The sequence below is a fragment of the Neolamprologus multifasciatus genome, chromosome 17 (genome assembly GCF_963576455.1).
Source record: "Neolamprologus multifasciatus chromosome 17, fNeoMul1.2, whole genome shotgun sequence".
NCBI classification, from domain to species: domain Eukaryota; kingdom Metazoa; phylum Chordata; class Actinopteri; order Cichliformes; family Cichlidae; genus Neolamprologus; species Neolamprologus multifasciatus.
This window is the reverse complement of record NC_140455.1, coordinates 35,838,130-35,864,616: the sequence shown is the minus strand read 5'-3', so window position 1 is coordinate 35,864,616 and position 26,487 is coordinate 35,838,130. Positions and strand designations below refer to the sequence as shown.

General features: G+C 41.7%; 3 protein-coding genes across 5 annotated transcripts; 1 reads left to right on the top strand and 2 right to left on the bottom strand.

Annotated features, from left to right (window-relative positions):
- Positions 1 to 46: 46 nt before the first annotated feature.
- atp23 (ATP23 metallopeptidase and ATP synthase assembly factor homolog) lies at positions 47 to 6,762 on the bottom strand. Of its 2 annotated transcripts, XR_014870304.1 has the most exons (7): positions 6,443 to 6,762; positions 6,201 to 6,246; positions 3,761 to 3,842; positions 3,543 to 3,680; positions 3,194 to 3,277; positions 2,081 to 3,109; positions 47 to 1,116 (listed from the first exon to the last, which is right to left on the bottom strand). XR_014870304.1 is itself a non-coding variant. In XM_085138473.1 (6 exons), exons 1-6 carry the CDS (start codon positions 6,588 to 6,590, stop codon positions 2,906 to 2,908), a joined length of 702 nt encoding a protein of 233 aa, XP_084994599.1. In that variant the 5' UTR covers positions 6,591 to 6,762; the 3' UTR covers positions 2,060 to 2,905. The 2 variants fall into 2 exon arrangements, 1 of the variants encoding a protein (XP_084994599.1); XM_085138473.1 differs by lacking the exon at positions 47 to 1,116 and having other exon boundaries at positions 2,060 to 3,109.
- rpap3 (RNA polymerase II associated protein 3) lies at positions 6,226 to 14,611 on the top strand. 2 transcript variants are annotated; one of them, XM_085138471.1, is made up of 17 exons: positions 6,226 to 6,378; positions 7,675 to 7,835; positions 7,922 to 8,089; positions 8,189 to 8,302; positions 10,198 to 10,325; positions 10,428 to 10,549; positions 10,624 to 10,694; positions 10,771 to 10,905; positions 11,007 to 11,134; positions 11,217 to 11,338; positions 11,445 to 11,515; positions 11,678 to 11,770; positions 12,156 to 12,355; positions 12,460 to 12,631; positions 13,935 to 14,032; positions 14,214 to 14,314; positions 14,423 to 14,611. In XM_085138471.1, the coding sequence occupies exons 1-17, from the start codon at positions 6,357 to 6,359 to the stop codon at positions 14,506 to 14,508; spliced, it is 1,992 nt and encodes a 663-aa protein (XP_084994597.1). In that variant the 5' UTR covers positions 6,226 to 6,356; the 3' UTR covers positions 14,509 to 14,611. The 2 variants fall into 2 exon arrangements, with proteins under 2 accessions (XP_084994597.1, XP_084994598.1); XM_085138472.1 differs by lacking the exon at positions 6,226 to 6,378 and adding an exon at positions 7,319 to 7,480.
- Positions 14,612 to 20,133: 5,522 nt separating this feature from the next.
- LOC146499787 (uncharacterized) lies at positions 20,134 to 25,987 on the bottom strand. Its single transcript, XM_085136846.1, has 7 exons — positions 25,818 to 25,987; positions 25,556 to 25,606; positions 25,175 to 25,435; positions 24,823 to 25,086; positions 23,131 to 23,379; positions 22,779 to 23,042; positions 20,134 to 20,715 (listed from the first exon to the last, which is right to left on the bottom strand). The coding sequence occupies exons 1-7, from the start codon at positions 25,861 to 25,863 to the stop codon at positions 20,627 to 20,629; spliced, it is 1,224 nt and encodes a 407-aa protein (XP_084992972.1). The 5' UTR covers positions 25,864 to 25,987; the 3' UTR covers positions 20,134 to 20,626.
- Between the last annotated feature and the right edge of the window lie 500 nt (positions 25,988 to 26,487).

Genomic DNA, 26,487 nt, shown 5'->3' with positions numbered 1-26,487 from the left:
TACAGTCATTAAATGGCCTGAAACAAAACTCCAAATTAATGTTAATCATGTTTTGTGCATTTTACAGATATATTCAAAGCAGTAACTGCTAGCTTAAAATGCTAAACTTTAAACCTTGATTCTTTGCGCGTAATCCTAAATGTCTCCCTTATATGCATCTTTATACTGTTAAGAATACAACGGCAGGGCTGTTGTATCACTGAGGTCACATCCTCTGCAGTTTTTACTTACTTGGCGCTTTAGACCTTAGTAAAATTCAGCATTCTTTAATTAAAATGCTAATATGGAGATTTTTTTTTTTATCAGCCAATTTCTGTCATTTATAAATGAACGTATTCCTAAGAGACTTAAATGTGTGAGAGAGTTTGAATGACCTTAAATCCTGACTACATTATGGAAAACTAAAATAAGTATTCTTAATAATTAAAAGTCGTTTTCCATTGCTAATTGTATCAAATGTATTTGGCAGCTAGCATTTGATATGTACACAATTCCACTAGTAATTCTATTGTTTTGTACTTATTTATTACTTGTGTGTATGACATTGCACAAATCCAAATATCATTTTTGTCCTTTGTTTTCTTTTTCACATTAATCCCACTGCCTTGAAGCTTCATTTCTTCTGTTGGGCTTCTTAAAATTCACCTAATCTCTATTGCCCGTCCCACCCACTTATCGTGTGGTTTTGTAGCGTCTTCTAAGAGGAGAATATTGAGTAGCATATTGCACTCAGACACTAGTCATTAGGCACAGGAACTGTTGTCTTTGAGATAGGCTGAAGTGGTGGAGGAGAAACAGGAGGAGGGATTATGAGACTAATTCCCTCATAACTTTTTCCCCTCATTAATTTTGTTGGAGGGCATGAGATTCTTTAAATGCTAATGTCCAATAAAGATGTCAGCAATGACATTTTACAGTGACTGCACAGATGTGAACAAGGTTGACTGTGTTGTTGTGGAAGAACTTTTCCCACTCGCCTCATCTTACTTGTCTCACATGTTAATTTGAAGGATCCTTTATTGGGATTAAACATAACGTTCTGACACGTACACTTACTTATCCTTCTTATATTCAAACAAGGTCAGATGCAACGGGTATGTCCTGTCCTCAAAATAACTTTGTGGTACTCAGTGTTGGGGAGTAACGGAATACATGTACTGCCGTTACGTATTTAAAATACAAAATATGAGTAACTGTATTCCGTTACAGTTACCGTTTAAAAAGGTGGTATTTAGAATACAGTTACTTTGTTGAAATAAATGGATTACACGGCAGTACTTCCCTGTTTCATATTGTGGCGGGTCAGGACTGTTTGGGTTTTGTCTGACAGCTACGTTCTGTTGTTCCAGGTGGCAGCATTACGGTTGCCATGGTTACAGGGCGATGCTCTCTCTCTCTGCGTGTTTCCTGGGTGAGAGAGCGCCTGTTGTTGTTGTTGTGCTAAGCTAATAGGCAGAATGCTACAGGTATAGCTCTAAAGAATGTAGCATCATGGGCAGTGTAGTCCGTGCTGCAGGGAGAATGGACTGCCATACACGTTATGTGTCTGTGAGCGAGGGAGGGAGAAAAAGGAAAAGTACGAGCTGTCATCGAGCAAAAACGGGAGCTGGAAGCATGTAAATATAATAATAACCACTGCAGCCAAGAAGAGAGCCTGACGAGCCCAGCTGTAAGTAAGCTATTAAGACTCGACTGTACACCGTGTTCGTGTTTTCCTCCAAAAACAATAAGTTCTGTTGGAGCAGCCTTTCAATGCCTCTCTCTGTCTCTCGCTAGCAAAGTTGACCCAGACAACAAAGTAAAGCTAGTTTTCAGCTACGAGCCCGACACAGAACCCACCGTATTAGCCAGAGGTCCCTTTACTACGGTTCGGAGCCGCGGACCTTCAGTAACGGTAATAAATCACAGCAATAGTACATTCATGCTGTTTACAACTTAATGATAATATATTGAGTAATCCAAAGTATTCAGAATACGTTACTCTCATTGAGTAACGTAACGGAATACGTTACAGAATACATTTTGGGACATTTATTCTGTAATCTGTAATGGAATACATTTTAAAAGTAACCTTCCCAACACTGGTGGTACTTCTTGAGTCTAGCAAGACAAAAATATTGGCAACCACCAGCGGTATCTCTCAGCCTTCTAGTAGACACACAAAATCCTACGTCACCTCATTGTCAAGTTATCGCACTCACATGCTTTTCAGAAAACTTAACTCGAGGTCATTGAGATTCAAACTCATCCGAGATTTTTAGTAGACACACCTATGACATCAATATGAAGCTCCTATATGGCCTCTTTCTTGAGTTACCTCATTCACAAAGTTAAGTGTAACAGCCACGATGACAATAATCCCATGAGATTCTTACAGCTGAGGGGTAAAAATCTAGACACAAAAACCCAAAATCAAACATTTCCAGAGGAAATAAACTTTAATTCACATACAATTTGATTCTATTTAATATACATACAATCAAGTATATTTAGAGGAAATTGATCGAGGTCAACGTGGCAACAAGTTGATGAGCCACCAAGAGAAATACATCCTTATTTGTCATCATAGCACACGCACCGATGTACAAAAAGGCAATCCTGTATTTCCTTAACAGCACCCATTAATCACCTAAAAACAAAGGACAAAAATCACTAACACTTCCAGAGTAAAATCAGTCCTTACAATCCCACTACGCTGAATTAGTGTCCAAAAGGTAGCAGGTGAAATGTATCTGTACGCAGCTCCTTTGTTTTCTCCTCCAAGGACAAATCATCGTCCGAAAATCCCTTTTGAAGGGATACGATTGTTTCGACACGCAGTCATTCTGCTGAGGCTGACCACATTGCCAAGCTGCAGTCGGCGCTGCGCAGCACCCTTTGGGAGTTTCATGAAAATGCGGCGACACTAAAGGTTTGCATAATATCGGTCCCTGTTCATGTAATCTCTGTACGCAAACTTGGCGTCTCTCTTGCTGTGCGGGATCCGTCCGAACGGCGCGTGGTCGTTGAAACACGAGTCGAAGACCTCGTCGACTATTTTCTCCGCCTCGGCTCGGCTAATTTTCCTCACGGCCAGGATGGAGCGAAGGGCGCGGCCTCGGACGCACTCCTGTCCAAGGAAAGCACACGAGTTTAGTTTGAAATGGAAGCTGCGAGCTAAAATCTGCAAATAATTTTTGACCTGTGAAAGTACCTGATGATGCCGCTTTAAGCCGAAGTTGAATCTAGCAACTTCGTTGGTGAAGGAGCAGTCTCCGCTCAGGTTAGCTGCCCGGATCTGAAACAGAGGCACCAAAAACTAGAATCTTTGAGGACAGCAGAACACTGACACTTCACTCTGTGAGGCAGAATCCAGTCTCACTACTCATCAGTAAGCTTCACGATGCTTCCAGACATTTTGTCAGGGGGGGGAGCAACATTAGGGAATCTGTTGGAAATTCCAGGTCATTCTCAGTGGAGCTATTGGACACTAGTAGCATTATGGAACCACTCTTTGTTATTCGGTCCCAGTTTTCTTGTGAAAAGAAGGCTTCACCACTCACCTCTGAACAGGCCAGATGTCTGAAGTTATTGAACCAGTCCACGTGGGCCCGGCAGTGGTCAAAGGCATGTATGAGCTCATGCGTGACTACTCGGTTCATGTGGGACTGCTGGTGGATGTTGTTCTGACACAAAACGATCTGGGGAAAAAACAACACAAATACGGTCAGTTCTCATAGGCCCGCACGGTCTGCAACACATCTGTTCTTGTGTTTCCTACCTGAGATGAGGCCGCGTCAAATCCGCCGCTGACCGTCCCGTCACAGTCCTCACAGGAAAAGTGCCGATCTTTAAACACTTTACTGCATCCAGAGAGGAAAAGTGAAAACACTGTGACGCTCTTTATTTTGTAATATTGTGCTTTGGCATATTTGTCACACTAACATGTTTAAGATCAAACAAATTGTAACATTAGACAAAGATAACACTAGTTAATACAAAGTGCAGCTTTTAAAAGATTATTTCATTGATTAAGGGAAAAAAACACTGTCCAAACCTACCTCACCCTTTGTGAAAAAGTAACTGCAATTAGAACTGCAATCAAGTGTTTTAAACAAACTGGTAATGAGTCTTTCACATCACTGGGGAAGAATTTTGTCCCACTCTTCTTTACAGCATTGTAATTTATTTATTTATGGACTTGCTGGATCGTGCTGCAGAACCCAAGTGTGCTTGAGGTTCAGCGCATGAAATGATGACCGAGCTTACAAGCAGTCCAGACCATCACACCACCATGTTTGATTGTTGGTATGATATTCTCCTTAGTTTAATACCAAATGTAACAGGACACAAAACCTTTCAGAAAGTTCAACTTTTGTCTCATCAGTCCAGAAAATATTTTCCCAAAAGTTTTGGGAAACCTCGTCTCAAATGTGAGACGAGCCTTTATGTTCTCTTTGGTCAGCAGTAGGGCTGCCACAAACGATTATTTTGATAGTCGACTAGTCACCGATTATTTTTGCGATTAGTCGACTAATCAGATCATCATCCATTGGACGTAAAACATACAGCTTATTGCACCAGCAGCATCTGCTCTTATATAACTATCATTAGCTTACAGCTTTAAGTGTTTAAGGTATGTGCTAACTAAAAATAAAGACAAGATGATAGTTTATTAAATTTTAATGAAATTTGCAGATTGTTTCGGTGAAGTTTAATAAACTCCTTGCTATCTAAAATATAACAGGACACCGGAGTATATTCTCCAGCATCTCACACTTCTGATAATCAGCTGTCTGCTTGATGTTTATTAGCTGTGTAAAAACTATAACTTTAATCTCAGCCAAACCGATTTACTCAAGAACAAATAAAATAATGAAAAAAGCCAAACAATAACATTTTTAAGTTATCTAAGTGACTTATATATGTTTAACCTGAGTAGGGAAAGACGGCGGTGGGTTTGAAAACGATTTGCCGGGAGTCCGGTGTTCTCACGGCTCTAGTGAGCCTAGCCCCTGGCTAGCTATCGAGCTAGTGGGTAACAGACGTTTCCGAAAACGTCGGAGCGCTTTAGAAAGTATGTGGTGTCTTGATAAACTGAGCAGATATTTGAGGTTTACACAGCTACATTCTCGCCTGAAAATATGTTAAACATTTATTTTGTGACCCAGAAACAATAATAAGAGTAATATTAAAACTAACTAGCTGTCGCCATTGTTGGAAACTGAGCTGGGCTGCGCTATGAATTCTGGGACACAGCTACTTCTTCTTCTTCGGGGTTTAACGGCAGCTGGCATCCTTGTACATGCAGTGCTGCCATCTTCTGTTTCAGTCCGTTATTACACTTTTAAATCCTACTACTTATTCCTGCGTCTTTTGTGATCTTACAAAGCTTCAAATGACGCGTCGACTATTAAATCAGTCGTTGACGATTTTGATAGTCGACGTAATCGTGACTAGTCGACTAATCGTGACTAGTCGACTAATCGTGGCAGCCCTAGTCAGCAGTGGTTTTCTCCTTGGGACTCTCCCATGGATGCCCAGTCTCATTCCTATTGTTGAATTATGAACTCGGACCTTAGATGAGACAACTGAGGCCCACAGTTCTTTAGATGTTGTTCTGAGTTCTTTTGTGACCTCCTGGGTGAGACATCAGTGCACTCTTAGAGGCACTCCTGGGAAGGTTCATCACATCACTTTTTAAGAGCTTTTAGACGACTTCACTTTGTTGAACAGCTTCTATTTAAAAGATTTCTTAAACGTCTGGTGGTAAACAGGCCTGGATGTGGTTAAAGAAATTGAACTCTGCTTTCCAAAAACAAAAAAAAAGTTGAAATATTATCGACAGTTAACTCATGTAGGGTGGGCGATTACTTTTTCACACAGGGCCAAGAAGGTTTGGGTAGGCAAAAATGTATTTATGTTTTGGGGAAGTGAAAATGACAGTGAATTTGTTACTCTGGAAAAATTTGAAATGGCTTTTTGAGCATTTGTACTTAAGATTTTTATATGTATATAGTAGCTGTAAAACGAATAATCTGCAGCAAAGTTAAACTTGTAAAACTGTTAATTTCGACTGTTTGTTAATAATAAAAAGCAACAGCAAGAGTATCCCCCCTTTCCCATTTGTTGGGACTGCTCTGTATATAGGTATCACTACAGTAATATGAGACTAACAGTGGAAGGTCAAGCGTGGTACTTTATTTTGAAGTGGCACGTACCATCCTGAACTCTTCATGGCACTGAGGAGGAGTTTGGCGTAAGGACCTGAGAGAGAAGCACACAAGCTAGTTAGCATTATCATTCACTGCTAACTGAATCAGCTAACGCTAAAAGTGCTGCCAATATAGACTGTGACTTTGTACACTGCAAAAGGGATGCAGTCCTCCGAACCGGCAGGTATTTGCTTCTTACTGCTGAGGTGACGTTCCCTTTTAAAAAAGTAGCTAACACTTATACTCACTGGTTTCCACTGCGAACTGTAACATGACCTGACACTTGTGGTTGAAAGTGAACAGGCTCTCTGCGATTGAGGTCTTTTTGTGCTCTCCCGGTTTTCTCTCCGGGAATAAGTCATATCCATATTCCTCCTCTTGTTTAGTCTGGTCCATTGTGCGAAATGCCCAGAATATGAAAATGTCAGCATGAAGGTCCTCCCGGTTAGCTGCAGACAGCTAGCAGGAGGGGTCGTCACTGTTTTGTAGGTCACGTGGGACATTTAGGTCAAAGGTAATGAATTTGGAAATTGAGTTTGTTATCGCTGACGTCACTATTATGAAAAATAAAAATAAAAAATAGAAATATAATTCAAAGAAATGCGGAGAACAATAAAATATTAGCCTTTTATATAGTTAATTGGCTAGACTACAGCGAAGATCGTCTATTTGGAATGGGCAGAAAAGTCGTAAACTCGAAGTGGGTCTGAGGACCAAAATTAAACCAGTGTATCAAAGTTTTCATTTATAAGCTGAGTATATTTTGTGTTTCGTAGTTAATGTACTGTCAATGTACAGGCGTGTCAGCTTATAACAAATTATATGGAGTGACATTTGTGCCTTTATTATCCAGTCAATAGATTTGCGATCCAAAATATAGATTTGGAGGCAGAGTCCGTGCAGGTTTGGAAATGTGGGTTCAAAATGCATATCTAAAAGTTTTCGATTTTATCTTTTGATGCTAGCCATCCACTGGCGAGTCTTCACTGGAGTGACAGCTTGAAATCATCCACAGTCAGGGAACTGCAATAAAAATACACTGCCTTCAATTTTAAACTTCTCATGTTTGGGCGCACGTTAAAGTCACCAAAGTGACCCCACACTAACATAGACGATCTCTGGCTACGTGCAGCGCTGGACACGCAGAGCAAAGGCTGCTGGGACTTTGCTGTCATGGCTGCGAACGTAAACAGAAAGCTGTGAATAAACGGCACTTTTTTCTTGTAGTTTTTAGCCAAACTAACGGAAGCTAAACTCTAACTGTGAAGCGGGAAAAGAAGTAACAGGTATTTCACACGTTTTGAGCAGCAACAGTCCGTTTATTTTATTTAAGTAAAGCAATGTTTTTGCTAGCCAGCTAGCTTCTAGCCAAAGAAGCGTGACGGTGTGATTCTCGTGTTTTCCTCCCGACTGCCGCACGAACCTAAAGGCGACAAGTGCCGCTAAGAGTTTGTCCCCCAAACAAATGTGTGTTTCGCAGGGAGGGACATGTCCGTGGGAAACAAAGCCGCCGAGTTACAGCTTCAGATGCGGCAAAATGTGGAGGAGCTGCACATCTTCGCGAGGGAGCTGGAGAACTGGGAGGCGGACATCAAGAGGAAGGATGAGGAGCTGAGGACAGGGGTGGTTCAGGAGGTTCAGGTATGCCCCCGCCTGCAGACAGCTCGCGAGGCTCTTGGTGAACTGAAGTCCGTCCAGGTGTCAGCAGCGTCTTGTCTCTGTTGTAGAAAACACTCCCTCCAGTGAGGAACAGGGACTACAGAGCCAAGAAAAGGGAGAAAAAGAAGAAGAAGGAGGAGGAGGTTACTGGAGATGGTGACACAAAAACAGAGGAGGCCAAACAGGCTTCGAGAATAAAATCATCCGACTATCAATCCTGGGACAAGTTTGATGTGGTATTTTTAAAAGCCTATAAAACACACTTGGCTTTAGAAGTAAAACTTGTATGCAATCTGCTACAACTTTTATTTAATTTGTTTGATTTGTTGTGGCAGGAAAAGGTTCTGGAAGAAATGGATAAGGAGGAAGATTGTCCTGCAGAGTCCAACGAGTCAGACTCGGAGGAAGCTGCAGTAGATCCAGAGAAAGCGCTGGCCGAGAAGGAAAAGGTGGATGTTATATGTGAGGCATTAAAAAAAGGAAAAATAGATGTAGTACTGTACAGGCCAATCACGATCAACCCAATGTGTTGTTACAGAGTATGACGTAGGGTATGCAGTCACGATGTAGCTATGGTGTAGATGTCCTGCTGAAGGATAAATCTCCAATCAGGCGATCATGCAGGATACATCAAAATAAGTTATATAATCTGAAAGGGTCTGATACTCCTTCAAGGCCAATATAATTTTTTTTTAATACAGTAATATTATAACCAAAAACTGCCTTTTTAAAGTGTTTTCCAGGTAAAAACACATCAAACATGTGAGCTATTTGATTACTCTATGTCACAGACATTTGATTATTGCAGTTTTTACCTGAAACTATGATTTATCCCATTATAGTCCAAGTTTCTTGTAGAGAGTGTGCACGTGTATTCATTTATCCTTACTAACAACATTTTTTATTGTCACACGTTGTTGATTATTCATTTGTGGCGTTCCATATCCAATGTTCCCCTCATAACTTGGATGAGCTGTGATTCTCTCGTCTCATCTTTACTTTTTAAAATTTCATGTATTGGCTTTTATAAGTCTAGATAGCCAGGACTCGCAAAATCGCTAGCCCGACGTCCCGGGGCTAGCGTTTTTTCCAGTTGGGCTACCAAAATCTATCTCAGCCCTGCCCGTCGGGCTATCATAGGAAAATATATGTCAGTGCTTTTGCATTCTTTCGAAAATGTCACTGTCAACTGTTAATATGCAACATGTTGAAAATCGCGTTTGAATTTGCGCTTGTTCTTTGCTTTCACTTTGCGATCGCGCGAACGGTGTGTAGAGAGCGACAGTACTGATTGGTGAGTGCCGATTAATTGCGCACCAATTCCTCTGACATCATCTTAATCACTCATTAGCTTACTATTCAAACGTGACAAGTGAACTCTCCCGCAGCTTAAACATGTGAGAGGTTGATCGCGCAGAGAATCGCTGAGCGTTATGCAAGTACGTGTGTAAAAGCAGCAGGATTTAAGCCGGTATTTTAGTTCTGCTGAGCCAAATAAGACAGGTCAGGGTGAAGAAGTGACAGCCAAAGAAAAGCTTACCACAAAACGGAAAAGTTATGACAAATCAGACTATGGGGCAAAAAAAAGCAGCTTTTTTGGTTTCATGGACAAAATAATTTCTGTGGCTGCAATATGACGAGCTAAATAACATGATGTTCTGCCAGGTGTCGACAAGCGCCTTTGTTACTAGGACCAGTAATTTTAAGAAAGACCCCATGAGAAATACAAGAAATGCATTATTGCTCAGTCTGCAGTATCTTTCCCAGAACAAACAGCAATCGCAAAAAACATACTAAAAATAAACCAAGCACAAGAAGAAGTCCTGAAAAATCTGTTTAGAACAGCGTGCTATGTTGCAAAGAGTGAACTACCACTGGCACAATTTAGCAGTCTTTGCAAACTTCAAAAAGCAAATGTCCTAGATCTTGGTTCCATTTGCCTCTTACCAGTGACTCCAGTGGAAATTGTAAATGAACAAAAATAATATTGTAACGGAAACAAAACAGGAAACAAAACATAAAAAAATTGCTCTCTTTTTTATTCGGGCTACTTAAATTTATTTTGGGCTACCAAAAACTGAAGAGTGCCGGCCCGAAGGGCTTCCTGGGATTTAGAAATTTTGCGAGCCTTGATACCGATATATCTGCAAATAGTTAATGAGGACTTATATATGTTATGTTGTAGGATTTACAAAGATCAGAAGCCCCCCCCCCCCCCCACACACACACACTCCTCGTGCCTATGGTACGACAACTTTTCTCCGTGCCCCTGGTACACTGCGCAGAAGCCCCCCCACACACACACACACACACTTTACAGCTATAGTTTCTGTTTAATTTTCAGGGCAACACATTTTTTAAAGATGGGAATTACGATGACGCGATTGAATGTTACACGAGAGGAATGGCTGCCGATCCTTACAACCCCGTGCTTCCCACAAACAGAGCTACATCATTCTTCAGGCTCAAAAAGTGAGTCAGAGCACGAAGAATGAAATCACACAATTAGAATGTTTGTGTGGTTTTTTTAAATTTTATTTTTTTCATTATTTTTTCCATTTTGTGTTTGTGCAGGTACGCTGTGGCTGAGTCCGACTGCAACCTGGCAATTGCTCTTGACAGCAAGTATTTCAAAGCGTACGCACGGAGAGGAGCAGCACGGCTTGCGCTGAAGAAGTACGAACCTGCATTAGAAGGTAACAAGCGTACCAACAAGACAGTATATTTGAATTTGAGCGCCCTTAGATGACAGTAAAAATATCCTCTGTAGACTACGAGATGGTTCTCAAGCTCGATCCTGACAACACGGAGGCACAGAATGAAATAAAGAAAATCAGAGAGGTGGGTTAGTGCACAATCTGTGTTTGTGTGCACACAGCAGTTCATCCTCTTTGACCTTCTCCTGTGTCCGCTTCAGGCCCTTGGACATCAGGTGGCTGCCGACGCAAGCAAAGCTGCAGAGCCCCTGGAGGCTCCTGCAGTCGATCCTGATCAACAGAGACGGATAGAGGAGCAGCAGAGGAGACAGGAGGCGGTTTTCCAGAAGGACAGAGTAGGATTTTTGATGATGATTCATGAAGGTTTTCATGATTTTAGCAGTGTTTCTGCTTTCTTCCAAAAGATCTTAAGTGATGAGGGTTACTGTGTCTCTAGGGGAATGCCTACTTCAAAGAAGGGAAGTATGAAGCAGCTGTAGAGTGCTACACCCGAGGCATGGAGGCAGACCACATGAACGTGCTGCTGCCCGCCAACAGAGCCATGGCTTATCTCAAGCTGGAGAAGTAAGGATGCTTTTTCTTGACACACATTAAAAAGGCCTTCTTGTTTCTGACTGGCTTTGTTTTTCCTTTCCTTCTGCTGCAGGTTTAAGGAGGCGGAGGAGGACTGCACTAAAGCCATTTTCCTGGACACTACTTACTCCAAGGCTTTCGCCCGGAGAGGTACAGCCAGAGTGGCACTAGGAAAGCTGGAAGAGGCCAGACAAGGTGCAGTGTGTTTGTGTTTTTATGAGCCCAAAAAACAACATTGTGTCTTCTGTCTGTTTGCTGTTGGGTTGGTTTTAATCTTCACTTCTGTTTGTGTGTGTCACAGACTTTCAGCAGCTGTTGAAACTGGAACCTGGAAACAAGCAAGCCCTAAACGAACTCCAGAAACTGCAGATGGTATGTGTCAAAATCCAGCCATTAGGCCAAAACTACGAAGTAGTCATAGAAGAAGAAAAGCAATTAAATAATGAGTCAAAAGCATTAGCTCCATTAGCTTCTGATGTCTTTATTGGGCTTGAGATTTTTCTCCTCTCACTTTAGTCTTTCTCCTGGTGTTAGGACACAGGCTCCAGTGGCCGTCTGCAGGCTGTGAACGGCTCACAGATGAGAACAGTCCAACCAGTAGACAAACCAACACACCTTCGCTCAACCGTGAGTAGCAAATGTCTGTTTAAAAAGCATTTCCTGGATTGCAAGCGTCACTCTTGGTATTTGTAAACTAATATGAACTATGTGAAAGTGGATTTGTGATCCAGCGGAGCTCCGTTTGTACACGCTGCTGAGAGAAGACAAACACTTATTTTGCCATTGCTTGCATGCTGTTTTGTTTTGTTTTGTTTTGTTTTGTTTTGTTTTGTTTTGTTTTGTTTTGTTTTGTTTTGTTTTGTTTTGTTTTGTTTTGCAGGCCCATAAAATATCTTCAGTGCACATGTGATGTTTATTATGTTAATTTTAATCTTTCCTGGAATGACGGGAATCAGCGGTGGGGTCCTTTTAATTTTTTAAAGCTTGACAAACCTTTTTTTTTTCTCTGCAGAAACCTCTGAGGAGGATAGATATCGAGGAAATCAGCGGAAAGATTGTGGTGCCCGAGGGGGAATCAGGTGCATACAAGCCCTCGGTGCAGGAAGTGGTGAAGGAAGTAGAGGAGGCGTCTTCTCCCCTGTCTACATCCCCCAGCGCCAAGATGATCAAAATCGAGGAGCCGTCAGAGGTCCCCTCACAGGCATCAGAAAAGTAGGTGTCAGCATTTTTGAGTATTGCTCTTAACTTTTCTGCACTAGTTGTTATTTTATTGTATCAGTTTTTGTCCTGTTAAAAGTTATTCTTCGTTTCACCAGACAGCCCAAACAACCAGAGCGGGCAGAAACCGTTCATCCTCCTCCTGAACCATCAACCGAACCTTCCTCAACAGGAACAGACCTGCCTCCTCCACCAACAAGCAGCTTCCAGCTGGAGGCGGACCTCCGCAGGATTGGAAACCAGCCCGAAACTGTTTACACATATCTGAAGGTGAGCCTCCATGCGCTTTTCTTTGTCCCGTCTTCCTCCCCTCACCCAGTCGCAGCAGATGAGTCTGGTTCTGCTGTTAAAAGGAAGTTCTTCCTTCCCACTGTTGCCAAAGCGCTTGCTCATAGGTCGTGTCCAAATTCATGGGCTGCATCCTCCTGAGGACCCGGCCTTCGCGGTCTACGTGGGCCGGGTCCTCAGAAGGTCAGGTAGGCCGGAAGTAAACGGCTGGGGAAATTGGACGGTCTAGCCTTCTGATTAGCGTCACCGCTGTCTCGGTGGAGTTTAATAAACTCGGCCGTCTGCTCCTTGCTGTCACTGGCGTAAATTCTCGACCGTCTCACACTTCTGTTTAATCAGTTTTCTTTTTAACGTTTATTCAGCTGTGTGAAAATCCCGGAGGAACCAACCCGAGGGATTAATAAAGTTTTATTTTATCTAATCTAATAATTTTAATCTCAGCCAAACCGATTTACTCACGAACAAATAAAACACTGAAAAAAGCCCAACAATAACATTTTTAGGTTGTCTAAGTGACTGATATATTACGTTTAACCTGAGTAGCGATGATCCGCGGTGATCTGAAAATGATGTGCCGGGAGTTGTACCGTTCTCGGCGGCTTCAGTGACCCTCGAGCTCCCGGCTTGCTATCGAGCTGGTGGGTAGCAGACGTCTCCGAAAACGTCGAAGCACTTTTGCAAATATGCGATATCTTGATAAACCGAGCAGATATTTGATGTTTACACAGCTACTTTCTCACCTGAAAATATGTTAAAAGTTTATTTTGTGACCCAGAAAGATTAGTAAGAGTAATTTTAAAACTTAGTAGCGGCCGCCATTATTGGAAACTGGAGTTTGGCTGGGCCGCGCTATGAATTCTGGGATATGGTAGGCCACGAAGGACACACCCGACCCATCCTTCAAATTCGGGGAAAAGGAGGACGCATTTGTCAGCTGCATTCAGAGCAGTCTACGAATTTGGACAGCCTTCGGCGCGTCGCTGTGACGTAATCAGTCTACAAATGCGGCCTCAGGAGGAAGCAGCCCATGAATTTGGACACGACCATAGTGTCATATGATTGTGGGGGCTTTCTATGTTTTCATTATATTTTTGTAGAGTGTATAAATAAAATAAAATTGATTTGAATTTCTATCAAGTTATGAAAGATTTTTGGCTAACAGGAAATAGCTGTTCTGAACCAGATGTTTACAAAAATGAAAATAGGCTGTTGGAGTTTGTTTTAGCTGAAATTGTCGTCTTTGTTTTTGCTTTTTTGTTTGTTTGTCTTGTGTTTTTATGTACAGCAAATAAAATCTGAGGCTTACGCCAAGATTTTCCACAACTCCCTCGAACCTGATATCCTCAATCTTATCCTGAGGACTCTACATGACTTCTACATTAAGTAAGTTCTTTTTTTGTTTGTTTTAAATGTCTACGTCAAAGTTATGGTTAATCGTAGTATTATTCTGCATTAAGCATCCTGCTATTTTCAGTCATACTCAGACAAATAGGTGAAGCTAAACTCTTAAAGTAGTGAACACGTCGAGCTCCGTGGTGGATTTAAAAAACAGATTTGTTTGCAGGAACGAAGAGCCGGCCGTCATACTGGAGACTCTCAGGAGTCTTGCAAGCGTGAGGCGCTTCAATATGGCTGTTATGTTCATGTCATCACCAGAGAAGAAAGGTGGAGTGTTTACATGATGCGCCGCTGCAAACGGCTCAGTTTCACTTTGTCTTTTTCATCCACATTTTTCCAGCATATTGATCATTTCTGGTTTTCTTTTCCTCACAGTGCTCAAAGAACTGTTTGACTTTCTTCACCAAGCCGACCTGGATAGATCATCTATCACGGCTTTGCAGAAGAAGTATGGCGTGTAATTGCATTGAATGGAAATTTGGCGCCTCAGCAGACTTTGGATTTCAGAGAAAACCAAAAAAATAGCTGTTGTTTGTTTGCTGAATAAACTTTTGTTTAATAAGACTGCAGAGCTGTGAATCTTTCCTCTGGAAAGGCGCTGTCGTTTTCTGTCATAAGCGAGTTTATTTGAAGTTGGAGACTGGGAATTCACAGTTTATCATCTGTAATTCAGTTTCAGCTGCATTTTAATAAAAAATAAAGAAAAACTTTTCACAGAGGTTCACTTGACTGTTGATTAAGATAAACTCAATTTGCAAATGCAATAAAAGCAGATGTTTACCTTCAATAGCAAGAAATTGTTCAGAAATGTAAATGGAACCAAGTTATTAATCACAGATCCTTTATGGGGTTTTTGGAATATCTAGGCAGGCACACAGAGGCGATGTTTAAACGTGCCACTCCTGTTGTCCCAAATTTAAGTTTGTAAAAGTTTAATTGAGAATTAAAGGTTTTAATCAAGTTTTAGTTGTGTTAAAACTCTGTAACAATATGAATGGGTCTGTTTGAGCAGTTTGAAGTAAGCCAAGAAAACTAAATATGTTGAACACCAAATAAAGAATCATTTTTTTAATGTGTTTGGACTTCGATAATTTGATGAGTCTCCCCAGGTGTGAGAAATGGTAGAAAATGAGTTTTAGTAAATACCCAAGCTGTTGAGTCTTAATAAAATTCAGGTAAATGTGGAACCGAAAGGTTGATTCTGTTCATCTGGACGCAGCGTTTTCAGTGGGAGAAACGTTTTGTCCAATCCAAGTGACGTCTTCAGTCTCAGCTGGCTGTAGGTTTCCCCAATCTTGTAAACACAACATTTGCATAATGACTGAAACCAGCCTAGTGAAGGAACAATGGGCTGTGAGGTCAGTTCATTGATCAATATGCAAATTGTCATGATCAAAGAAATCTGATCAATGGCCATGAGTATCACTCACACACTCACAGCATTGTAATATGGTGACAGATGGACCCTTAGGCCCCCTCTCCAGTTCAGAGATGCTCTTCACCTTTTCACGTAAATGACCTCTTTGATTGCCGATCAAACCAGCGTTCCTCCCTGTCCACAGTGTTGGGGAGTAACGGAATACATGTACCGCCGTTACGTATTTAAAATACAAAATATGAGTAACTGTATTCCGTTACAGTTACCGTTTAAAAAGGTGGTATTTAGAATACAGTTACTTTGTTGAAATAAATGGATTACACGGCGGTAGTTCTTTGTTTTATATTTTCACGGGTCAGGCCTGTTTGGGTTTTGTTTGACAGCTACGTTCTGTTGTTCCAGGCAGCAACGTTGCGGTTGCCATGGTTACAGGGCGACACGCTCTCTCTGCGTGTTTCCTGGGTGAGAGAGCGCCTGTTGTTGTTGTTGTGCTAAGCTAATAGGCAGAATGCTACAGGTATAGCTCTAAAGAATGTAGCATCATGGGCAGTGTAGTCCGTGCTGCAGGGAGAATGGACTGCCATACACGTTATGTGTCTGTGAGCGAGGGAGGGAGAAAAAGGAAAAGTACGAGCTGTCATCGAGCAGAAACGGGAGCTGGAAGCATGTAAATATAATAATAACCACTGCAGCCAAGAAGAGCGCCTGACGAGCCCAGTTGTAAGTAAGCTATTAAGACTCGACTGTACACCGTGTTCGTGTTTTCCTCTGAAACAATAAGTTCTGTTGGAGCAGCCTTTCAACGCCTCTCTCTGTCTCTGCTAGCAAAGTTGACCCAGACAACAAAGTAAAGCTAGTTTTCGGCTACGAGCCCGACACAGAACCCACCGTATTAGTCAGAGGTCCCTTTACTACGGTTCGGAGCCGCGGACCTTCAGTAACAGTAATAAATCACAGCAATAGTACATTCATGTAGTTGTAAACAGCATGATAATATATTAAGTAATCCAAAGTATTCAGAATACGTTACTCTCATTGAGTAATGTAACGGAATACGTTACAGAATACATTTTGGGGCATGTATTCTGTATTCTGTAATGGAATACATTTTAAAAGTAACCTTCCCAACACTGCCTGTCCAGGATGTGTACATCCCCATCATTGAAAGAGTGTCCACTGACGAGGTAGCTCTTCTGTGTTGTGCCATCCGCTTAGCCAGACGTTTGGTTTCCGCAATGTATAAATCATGGCAATCCTCCTGGCACAGCGTTCACTATATTACTGTGTTGGAGGACCGATTCCTTGGGGTGGACCAATTTTAGGCGCAGCGTGTTTTGGGCTTTAAGCACCACAGAGACTCGGTGTTTAGAAAAATGTGTCCCAACTGTTCTGATACTCCTGACACATAAGGGATCGCTAAGGGTTTTAGCTTAGGGAGCAGTTGTCCTTCTCTCCTGGATCGGCTGGAGCTTTCTTTAGGTGCCTTCCCAGCTCTGACAAATTACCTGGGATAACCACATTTACTCAGGGCCTTCTTCATGTCATGTTCTTCAGCTTCCCTGGCCGCTGTGTCTGTGGGGATGGTGTTCGCTCTATGTTGTAGCGTCCTGATGTCACCCAATCTGTGCTCCAGTGGGTGATGAGAGTATGTGGTAGTTGTAAACAGTAAATGTGGTAGTGCAGCTACAGAATGGGTAAACATAGCCTTGCACATACAGTATATATGTTACCGATGCTTGTGCAGAGTGGACCAGTGGGTGCAGTTCTTCTAGGGTCTCCATGTCAGTGAGGCTCTGCAGTGAAAAGCACATAAATCAATGCACATGAACAACAGCTACAAACACCGAGCCATTTTCTGATGGGCACAGAAGAGATGCCAGTCTAAATTTTGTTGTACTTGTATAAAGACAACAAAGATGATCCTATCCTGTTATTGTAATTATAATAAGTGGAGTTATTTCAGTTGCACGTTGTAACACACAGTAGCAATCTAACTCACCCAACCACCTTCAGTGTGAATGCCGGGATGATCTGATATCGTCGTGTTGGTGTTGTTCCCAGATCATCATGAAAATGTTGTTCCAGGTTCAACATTGCAAGTGACCAATCACATTATTGTGACGTTATTCTTTTGCGCACCAACCCATTCGTGCATTTATGAAATTCCAATGTTGCAAGGACAATATCAATTCTGCTTAGCGTTTATTAAAGGGTTAGGGTCCGTTGATCGGCGGACAAAGGCGGTTTCTCGCAGCTTAAGTACAGTTTTTTGTTTTACGCCGGTTTTTCCCGAAGTTGCAAAAGTATGACATCACAACATTCTGATTGGTCACTTGCAATGTTGATCCTGGAACAACCTTTAGTATGATGATCTGGGAACAACACCAACATGAGGATATCAGATCGTGCATGAATGCCGACCAAACTGTTGCATATGTCTGCATATTTTTAAAATGCAAATGTTAGCTTTTGTACAGCAGGTGGAGCCAAAGCTAAAACAAGACTAGCTAAATGAGAAACTGGGCATGCTTTCCAGTTCCAGAGCAATTTTAAGACTATACACCAGGGGTCCCCAATCCCAGTCCACGAGGGCCGCTGTCCCTGCAGGTTTTAGATCTCACCCTGGGTCAACACACCTGAATCACATGATTAGTTCATTACCAGACCTCTGGAGAACAAGACATGTTGAGAAGGTAATTTATCCATGTAAATCAGCTGTGTTGGATCAAGGACACATCTAAAACCTGCAGGGACACCGGCCCTCGTGGACTGGGATTGGGGACCCCTGCTATACACACACTCTTACAGGTGATTTCACTGCACGGTCAGATTTTATTTGTTCAGATTTTCAGGATACAGAAGAAAACATCTTGCCATGTGTAAGTCGTTCTGATCCCATACGTTCTTGTTCACATGCTGAAGAATGTCACAAATATCTTAATAGCTACGCCTCGTATGCGCCGTCCCGTCTGTACACTCTGATATGAAAGTCCTTTCAGCTTCACTGATTAGAGTACAAATAGAGACCGGCCCATTGTAAACAAGCGAGACGAGCGTAAAGTGCTGCATTGTCAGGTTGCAGGTGAGTCATTCACTCTCAAAGCCATTTTATCTTGAGCTGATTCACAAAGGCCGGAAAATCTGACAGAGAAAAACACACACATATATATATATATATATAAAAGAAACATTTAACAGTGAGATAAAAACTCCACATCTTTATTGTAGTTAGCACTATAGTAGCAAATAATAATAATTTTTAAAAATGCTTAGAAAATTAATAACAGATTGTCACGGTGGTTGGTATTTTGACAAAGCTTATTTATTTATTTATTCATTTTCTGGAAAGTTGCAGTGTGTTTGACCCCTCTGGGCCACTGTACTTTTGGGATTTTCAAGGTTGTTTTATTTACGTCCATTCTCTCATAGTTTCTTAGTGTCTGCTTTTAGTTAGTGCCTCCACTACCAAGGTAGATGTTCCCACTTTTAGTTACTTCCTGTTTTAATATGGTACCTATTTGTATTTAGTTTTACTTCCCCATGCCTCTGAGTGTTTGTACCTGTGTGCTGCTCCCCAGCTGTGAGCTCTTCCCTTGATTAGCCTTCTGTGTATAAGAAGCTTTAGTTTTCCCTCATTCTTTGTCTATGTGTTTGTTAGTTTAGTTTTTTCTTGCTCTCATGTTTTCTCTGGATTTTGTTACCTTTTCGACTTTGTTTTAATTTGGACTGCTGCTTCGTATATTCGTTAAATATACACTAAGTTTTCATTTCAAGATCCACTAACAAGTAGAGATGGACCGATCCGATATTACGTATCGGTGTTGGTCTGATACTGACGTAAATTACTGGATCGGATATCGGAGAGAAATAAAAAATGTAATCGATCCATTAAATATCAAAAAAGCACCTCACAAAACTTGCAACACGGCGTAACTCGGCTCATAACCGTCTCAGCAGTGTGGTCACGTGATAGAGCGGCTGTGTGTATTTGTAGCTTTGCTATCAAACCGGCATTTCATCTCCGAGGAAGTTATCCCAGAGAGAAGTAAAGGAAGTGTGTAAGTTCATCTCTGAATGTTTGTAAAGCATTCCAGCGTTAAGCTTAACAACCGAGATATGGAGCGACTGCCTCTTCTTGCTGAAACTGCTTAATGATCAGCTGATCGGCTTTTCTGTCGCGAGTCCGTCTCTCTTGTTTGTTTTTGGCCCACTTTGCACCAGAAAGAGGAAACCAGCGGCTGAACAACAGCAGCACATTTAAGCTTGATAAGCTGTTGTTAGAATTTATTTAATATTACTTTCTACACCAGGATCTTTTTCAACGTAGCTGACGGCTGGTAACTGTGCAGGGGCGGATCTAGCAAAGTTTAGCCAGGGGGGCCGATAGGGCATTAACAGGGAAAAGGGGGCACAAAGACATACTTTTCTTTCTTATTCTCATTTAAAATGTCTAGCTTTTAATAAATAATTATCCGAATCTTACGCCCAAAGTTTTAATCTGATGTAAAATGTATAGAAGTCCATTACTGTATATAGTAACTGTTAAGTCTAATATACCCTAGTAAGCTATAGTACTTTTTCCTTTGGGAAGATACCATCTGTGCAGTCTGCAATTCTGTTGAAGAAAGATGTTGAATCTATTTAATTATTCTTGAATTTTTTTTTTTATTTCTGTGCATTTTTTTTTTTCCCCACACTGCATCAAATTAAAGTCGATTAAGCATCATGAGGTGGGGGGTGGTTCCCTATTTATTTTTTTTCGCTGGGAGTTTGCAACCCTATTAGTTAGGTTGCTTAATATTTCTTCTAAGTACTCTTTAAAATACCAGAATAGGGAGGATGGAGCAGGTTTAAGTTTATTAGATTGATCAGTTTTGCTGAATTATGAAATATTTTGGGTGCAGTGTATTTTTTACATACAGGTATAACAGAATAGCTTTAGTGTTGTTTATTTAAACTTGAGTATGAACTTATACAAAATGCAGCAAGATATAAAAAAAAAAAAACAGTTTTATTGATTAAAAAACACACTATATCGGATTCATATCGGTATCGTCGGATATCCAAATTTATGATATCGGTATCGGACATAAAAAAAGTGGTATCGTGCCATCTCTAGTAACAAGACAGATAATTGCAAAAATAACAACAATACAACATCTGATTACATCATATCTGAGGCGAGTTCTGTCGCTACTCAATCACAGTGTGAAGGAAGCAGGAATGATGAAGGCCAGCAGCAGCACAGCTGAAGATTCTTCAGGACGAGTGGCCAGGCTGCGGTTTGCCGCTGAACAAGGAAAAAGCAAAAATATGTGTCAAGTCAACACAAGCTTGAACCACATGACTGGACTAACTGTGGAAAAATGACTTCCTGCAGCCTCTGCTGGACTCTACACATACAGTGGGGCAAAAAAGTATTTAGTCAGCCACCGATTGTGCAAGTTCCCCCACTTAAAATGATGACAGAGGTCAGTAATTTGCACCAGAGGTACACTTCAACTGTGAGAGACAGAATGTGAAAAAAAAATCCATGAATTCACATGGTAGGATTTGTAAAGAATTTATTCGTAAATCAGGGTGGAAAATAAGTATTTGGTCACCTCAAACAAGGAAAATCCCTGGCTCTCACAGACCTGTAACGTCTTCTGTAAGAAGCTTTTCTGTCCCCCACTCGTTACCTGTATGAATGGCACCTGTTTGACCTCATCATCTGTATAAAAGACACCTGTCCACAGCCTCAACCAGTCAGACTCCAAACTCCGCCATGGCCAAGACCAAAGAGTTTTCGAAGGACACCAGGAAAAGAATTGTAGACCTGCACCAGACTGGGAAGAGTGAATCTACAATAGGCAAGCAACTTGGTGTGAAAAAAATCAACTGTGGGAGCAATCATCAGAAAATGGAAGACATACAAGACCACTGATAATCTCCCTCGATCTGGGGCTCCACGCAAGATCTCATCCTGTGGGGTCAAAATGATCATGAGAACGGTGAGCAAAGATCCCAGAACCACACGGGGGGACCTGGTGAATGACCTGCAGAGAGCTGGGACCAAAGTAACAAAGGTCACCATCAGTAACACACTACAACGGCAGGGAATCAAATCCCGCAGTGCCAGACGTGTTCCGCTGCTGAAGCCAGTGCATGTCCAGGCCCGTCTGAAGTTTGCCAGAGAGCACATGGATGATACAGCAGAGGATTGGGAGAATGTCATGTGGTCAGATGAAACCAAAGTAGAACTTTTTGGTATAAACTCAACTCGTCGTGTTTGGAGGAAGTAGAATACTGAGTTGCATCCCAAGAACACCATACCTACTGTGAAGCATGGGGGTGGAAACATCATGCTATGGGGCTGTTTTTCTGCCAAGGGGACAGGACGACTGATCCGTGTTAAGGACAGAATGAATGGGGCCAAGTATCGTGAGATTTTGAGCCAAAACCTCCTTCCATCAGTGAGAACTTTGAAGATGAAACGAGGCTGGGTCTTCCAACATGACAGTGATCCAAAACACACCGCCCGGGCAACAAAGGAGTGGCTCCGTAAGAAGCATTTGAAAGTCCTGGAGTGGCCTAGCCAGTCTCCAGACCTCAACCCCATAGAAAATCTGTGGCGGGAGTTGAAAGTCCGTGTTGCTCGGCGACAGCCCCAAAACATCACTGCTCTTGAGAAGATCTGCATGGAGGAATGGGCCAAAATACCAGCTACTGTGTGTGCAAACCTGGTAAAGACCTATAGTAAACGTTTGACCTCTGTTATTGCCAACAAAGGTTATGTTACAAAGTATTGAGTTGTATTTTTGTTATTGACCAAATACTTATTTTCCACCCTGATTTACGAATAAATTCTTTACAAATCCTACCATGTGAATTCATGGATTTTTTTTTTTCACATTCTGTCTCTCACAGTTGAAGTGTACCTCTGGTGCAAATTACTGACCTCTGTCATCATTTTAAGTGGGGGAACTTGCACAATCGGTGGCTGACTAAATACTTTTTTGCCCCACTGTAGTCCTGTCTTGATGCATGCTCAATCATCCAGGTACGGAAATCCCAAAAAGTTGATTGTGTTCATCTGGACTCAGCGTTTTCAGCAGGAGTTTTGTCACTTGGATGAGTGAAAATGTAACGTCCAGATGAACACAATCAACTTTCTGGGATTCACTGTGATCACGTGATTCAAAGTCTCACAGCAAACTGATGAACAAATGACAAAAGTCCCCACAAGATCAGATGATATTTGGTTTTAACTTTACTTTACTTTAGCAAGTAGCAACACAAATGATGCACTGCCTAATAAGAAGTTCTCAGTGTCTTTATTGTTAACTCACAGACTTAAAAACCTTTACGTACATGCCACCTGCAGAGACTGAGTCGTGGAGATGTAAAGATGTGAGAGGGAGTTCTGAGCTTTGCAGGTCAGAGACCCAGAGAGAGTGCTGGGAGGTGGAACGATGGAAACCGGGTTTCCTTCTGCAGTACTGAATGTCATGCCATCGAAGTCAACTCTCCATATATAGTTGCAGGAGGGGTAGCACTCAGCCGAGCAGGTGAAGTTGGACGCAACTCCTGTAGTGAGAATTCCTGGGCCACGTATCTGTATGTTTGAAGGTCCGGCTGAAAAGTTTGAAGATAAAAAACATTTGCTTGAAGTTATTGCTGCTAAGACAACTTATGAGATCAAACTGAATCTTGCTGTCACTACCTGCTGCTTGCAGCATCTTTTGGGCAGTGGCTGCTGTTTTGGTAACAGGATTGACAGCTGTGCACGTCAGGTTTTGGGCTGCCTGTAGTTCTGTAAGCTGCAAGCTCAGCTCTGGGCCCTGGGAAGTCACATTCCCCCAGGTCCAGGTGAACTGACATGCAGGGTAACAACTGGCCGAGCACTGAAAACTGTACAGTATCCCCAGAGTCACTACATCAACCACACTCATGGCTACTGACGCTGGTCCATCTGAGGTTAGAAGCAGAACAGACAAGATAAAAAGCTTCATTTCTTACTCAACGCTGCAAATGCTTTGCTAATAGAAAGATACATATTTCAGTTATATTGTGGAATATGTTTTTTTCCTTATTTTGCTTTTTTTAGCCACTGTATGATTTGCCTTTATCACAAATTACTGCATCAATGTAGTCTGACACAGAGGCAGTGACTGAGGTGTCAGTGAAACAGAGGTTGCTTTGATAGTCATACACATGGTTAGCAAACCACGATGGATGCTCATGTAAACACAGCTAAAATATCAAACAGTGAGCTCAGTTTCATGAACACTTACGAACTTTCAGCTTTAAACTGAACTCTGATACCTGTCATGTGTAGAACAAGAATACTGAATGTGTTGAAGCTTTCTGGGAAGAAACTGAACCAATATTCACAGCTAATAGGACAGACTGTAAGATTTCCATCAGTTAAGGGGGAAATTTGAAAATCTATGTGTACCATAAATGGATACGGCTAATTATTTATTTAGGTTTGACTCTCATCATCCACTGGAGCACAAACTGGGTGTCATCAGGACGCTACAACACAAAACAAACACCATCCCCACTGACACAGCAGCCAGGGAAGCAGAAGAACATGGTGCCAAGAAAGCCCTGAGTAAATGTGGTTATGCCAGCTGGGCATTTGTCAAAGCTGGGAAGGCGCCTAAAAATGCTTCAGGTGATCCAGAAGAGAAGAAAGACTAAAACTGCCTGAGCAAAATCCTTTCATGATTCCTTCTGTGTCAGGAGTATCAGAACAGCTGAGACGTATTGTCTCAAAACATCGCTTCTCAGTGGCTTTTAAACCCCAAGATGCACTACGCCAAAAATGGGTCCACTCCAACGACTGCGTCCCCCAGCACAGAGTAATATAGTGTACACGGTTAAGTGCCAGCTGGATTTATACACTAAACAACCTCTGGCTAAACAGATGGTACGAAACAGAAAAGCTAACTACTCAGGCCAGGACTCTGCAGTCCTTTTCCGCCTACAGGCGAGTGGCCACTCTTGTTCAATGACAATGATGAGGGTGTAAACATCCTGGACCAGGAGGAACGCCACCTCTGAAACAATTTGCATATCAGTGATCGTGAAGCTGACCTCACAGCCCGTCAGTAGTGCAAGTTTCAATCATTATGCAAATGTACTGTTTATAAGGTTTGCGGACAAAACTCCCGATGAAAATGTAACGTCCAGCTGAACACAATCAACTTTCTGGGATTCACTGTGATCACGTGATTCAAAGTCTCACAGCAAACTGATGAACAAATGACAAAAGTCCCCACAAGATCAGATGATATTTGGTTTTAACTTTACTTTACTTTAGCAAGTAGCAACACAAATGATGCACTGCCTAATAAGAAGTTCTCAGTGTCTTTATTGTTAACTCACAGACTTAAAAACCTTTACGTACATGCCACCTGCAGAGACTGAGTCGTGGAGATGTAAAGATGTGAGAGGGAGTTCTGAGCTTTGCAGGTCAGAGACCCAGAGAGAGTGCTGGGAGGTGGAACGATGGAAACCGGGTTTCCTTCTGCAGTACTGAATGTCATGCCATCGAAGTCAACTCTCCATATATAGTTGCAGGAGGGGTAGCACTCAGCCGAGCAGGTGAAGTTGGACGCAACTCCTGTAGTGAGAATTCCTGGGCCACGTATCTGTATGTTTGAAGGTCCGGCTGAAAAGTTTGAAGATAAAAAACATTTGCTTGAAGTTATTGCTGCTAAGACAACTTATGAGATCAAACTGAATCTTGCTGTCACTACCTGCTGCTTGCAGCATCTTTTGGGCAGTGGCTGCTGTTTTGGTAACAGGATTGACAGCTGTGCACGTCAGGTTTTGGGCTGCCTGTAGTTCTGTAAGCTGCAAGCTCAGCTCTGGGCCCTGGGAAGTCACATTCCCCCAGGTCCAGGTGAACTGACATGCAGGGTAACAACTGGCCGAGCACTGAAAACTGTACAGTATCCCCAGAGTCACTACATCAACCTCACTGAGCACCACTGAGGATGGTCCATCTGTTGGGACATCTGTTCAACAAATAAAGCTGTTACATTCAAATAAGTTATTGGATTGTAATTTTTGACAAAAGTTGGAGATTAAACATAATTTTTAAAAGATTTAGAAACATAGTGATCGAAGAATCTTACATGTAGATTCTGCTGTGGTTCTAGGTAGCTCAGTTGTGTTGCCAAAAAATCCTTTATCATGAAAAATGTACAAATTTCATGTCAAATTAACACCATATATTCCATATGTTCCAGGTCACACTACAATAAATAAATTCAAAATTCAACTTTCAATTCAATAAGTCCATAAAAAAGTTTCACCCTACCATTTTCATAAAAATCTGATAACCTGCGCTTAGATAATTCCAACTCATGCAAGCGGATGTGAGGTGTGCGTCCTTACCAGGCAGACACGTGAGCAGCAGCAGACAGGCTGACTGATGAACCATGGTGTCCGCAGATGCTGAAGTATCCACTCTCTTATGATCATACAGACTGTACAGTCCTTATAATAAACGGGAGAAATGGTATGCCCACTGTTATCAACCACTCAACACAAAAAGCAAACAACCTCGAGGAGTTAAAGAAGCACATGTTGGTTATCAGCTGGTTCTTTTGTCTGGGTTTCTTTTTGTGCTGCAAAAAAATAATCCTGTTCTTACAGATCTATCTTTTGATTGCTGTTTATAACATCCAAATTCTTATTTTTATAATTTGAAATACGATTGGAATTATTGGCAATATGATGAGGACATTAACACTATAAAACAGAAAAAGTTTTATCAACATGATCAATACTTGCTATAATTTCAAAATGTTATGGACAAAACTTTTTTTTTTTTTGTCTAAAATTAACATTGTTGTTAACAAAAAGTTGCCAAAAACACCCAATGTATCAAATGCGATACAAAAAATATATAATAAAACTTAGTGCTGTCAGCGTTAATCTCGTTAACGCATCAACGGCGCTAACGTATTAATTAATTAACCACGCTAACGCGTTGACGCCTTGTAGTCCCATGCACGGGGCGATCTGCAGTAACTCGCATTGCTGCATTAATGCGGTTATGGCG

What these genes read in the sequence shown, in the direction of transcription:
- rpap3 (XM_085138471.1), top strand. Translation starts at nt 6,357, where the DNA reads ATGCAGTCCTCCGAACCGGCAG. An exon ending in GGGTGGTTCAGGAGGTTCAG is followed by an intron (nt 7,836 to 7,921) that starts GTATGCCCCCGC and finishes TCTCTGTTGTAG; the next exon opens with AAAACACTCCCTCCAGTGAG. An exon ending in CTACATGACTTCTACATTAA is followed by an intron (nt 14,033 to 14,213) that starts GTAAGTTCTTTT and finishes ATTTGTTTGCAG; the next exon opens with GAACGAAGAGCCGGCCGTCA.
- LOC146499787 (XM_085136846.1), bottom strand. Translation starts at nt 25,863, where the DNA reads ATGGTTCATCAGTCAGCCTGTCTGCTGCTGCTCACGTGTCTGCCTG. An exon ending in AAAGATGCTGCAAGCAGCAG is followed by an intron (nt 25,087 to 25,174) that starts GTAGTGACAGCA and finishes CAAACTTTTCAG; the next exon opens with CCGGACCTTCAAACATACAG. An exon ending in TCAGTCTCTGCAGGTGGCAT is followed by an intron (nt 23,380 to 24,822) that starts GTACGTAAAGGT and finishes TTCTAACCTCAG; the next exon opens with ATGGACCAGCGTCAGTAGCC.
- atp23 (XM_085138473.1), bottom strand. Translation starts at nt 6,590, where the DNA reads ATGGACCAGACTAAACAAGAGGAGGAATATGGATATGACTTATTCCCG. An exon ending in GCCATGAAGAGTTCAGGATG is followed by an intron (nt 3,843 to 6,200) that starts GTACGTGCCACT and finishes CTCTGGATGCAG; the next exon opens with TAAAGTGTTTAAAGATCGGC. An exon ending in GACATCTGGCCTGTTCAGAG is followed by an intron (nt 3,278 to 3,542) that starts GTGAGTGGTGAA and finishes CCTCTGTTTCAG; the next exon opens with ATCCGGGCAGCTAACCTGAG.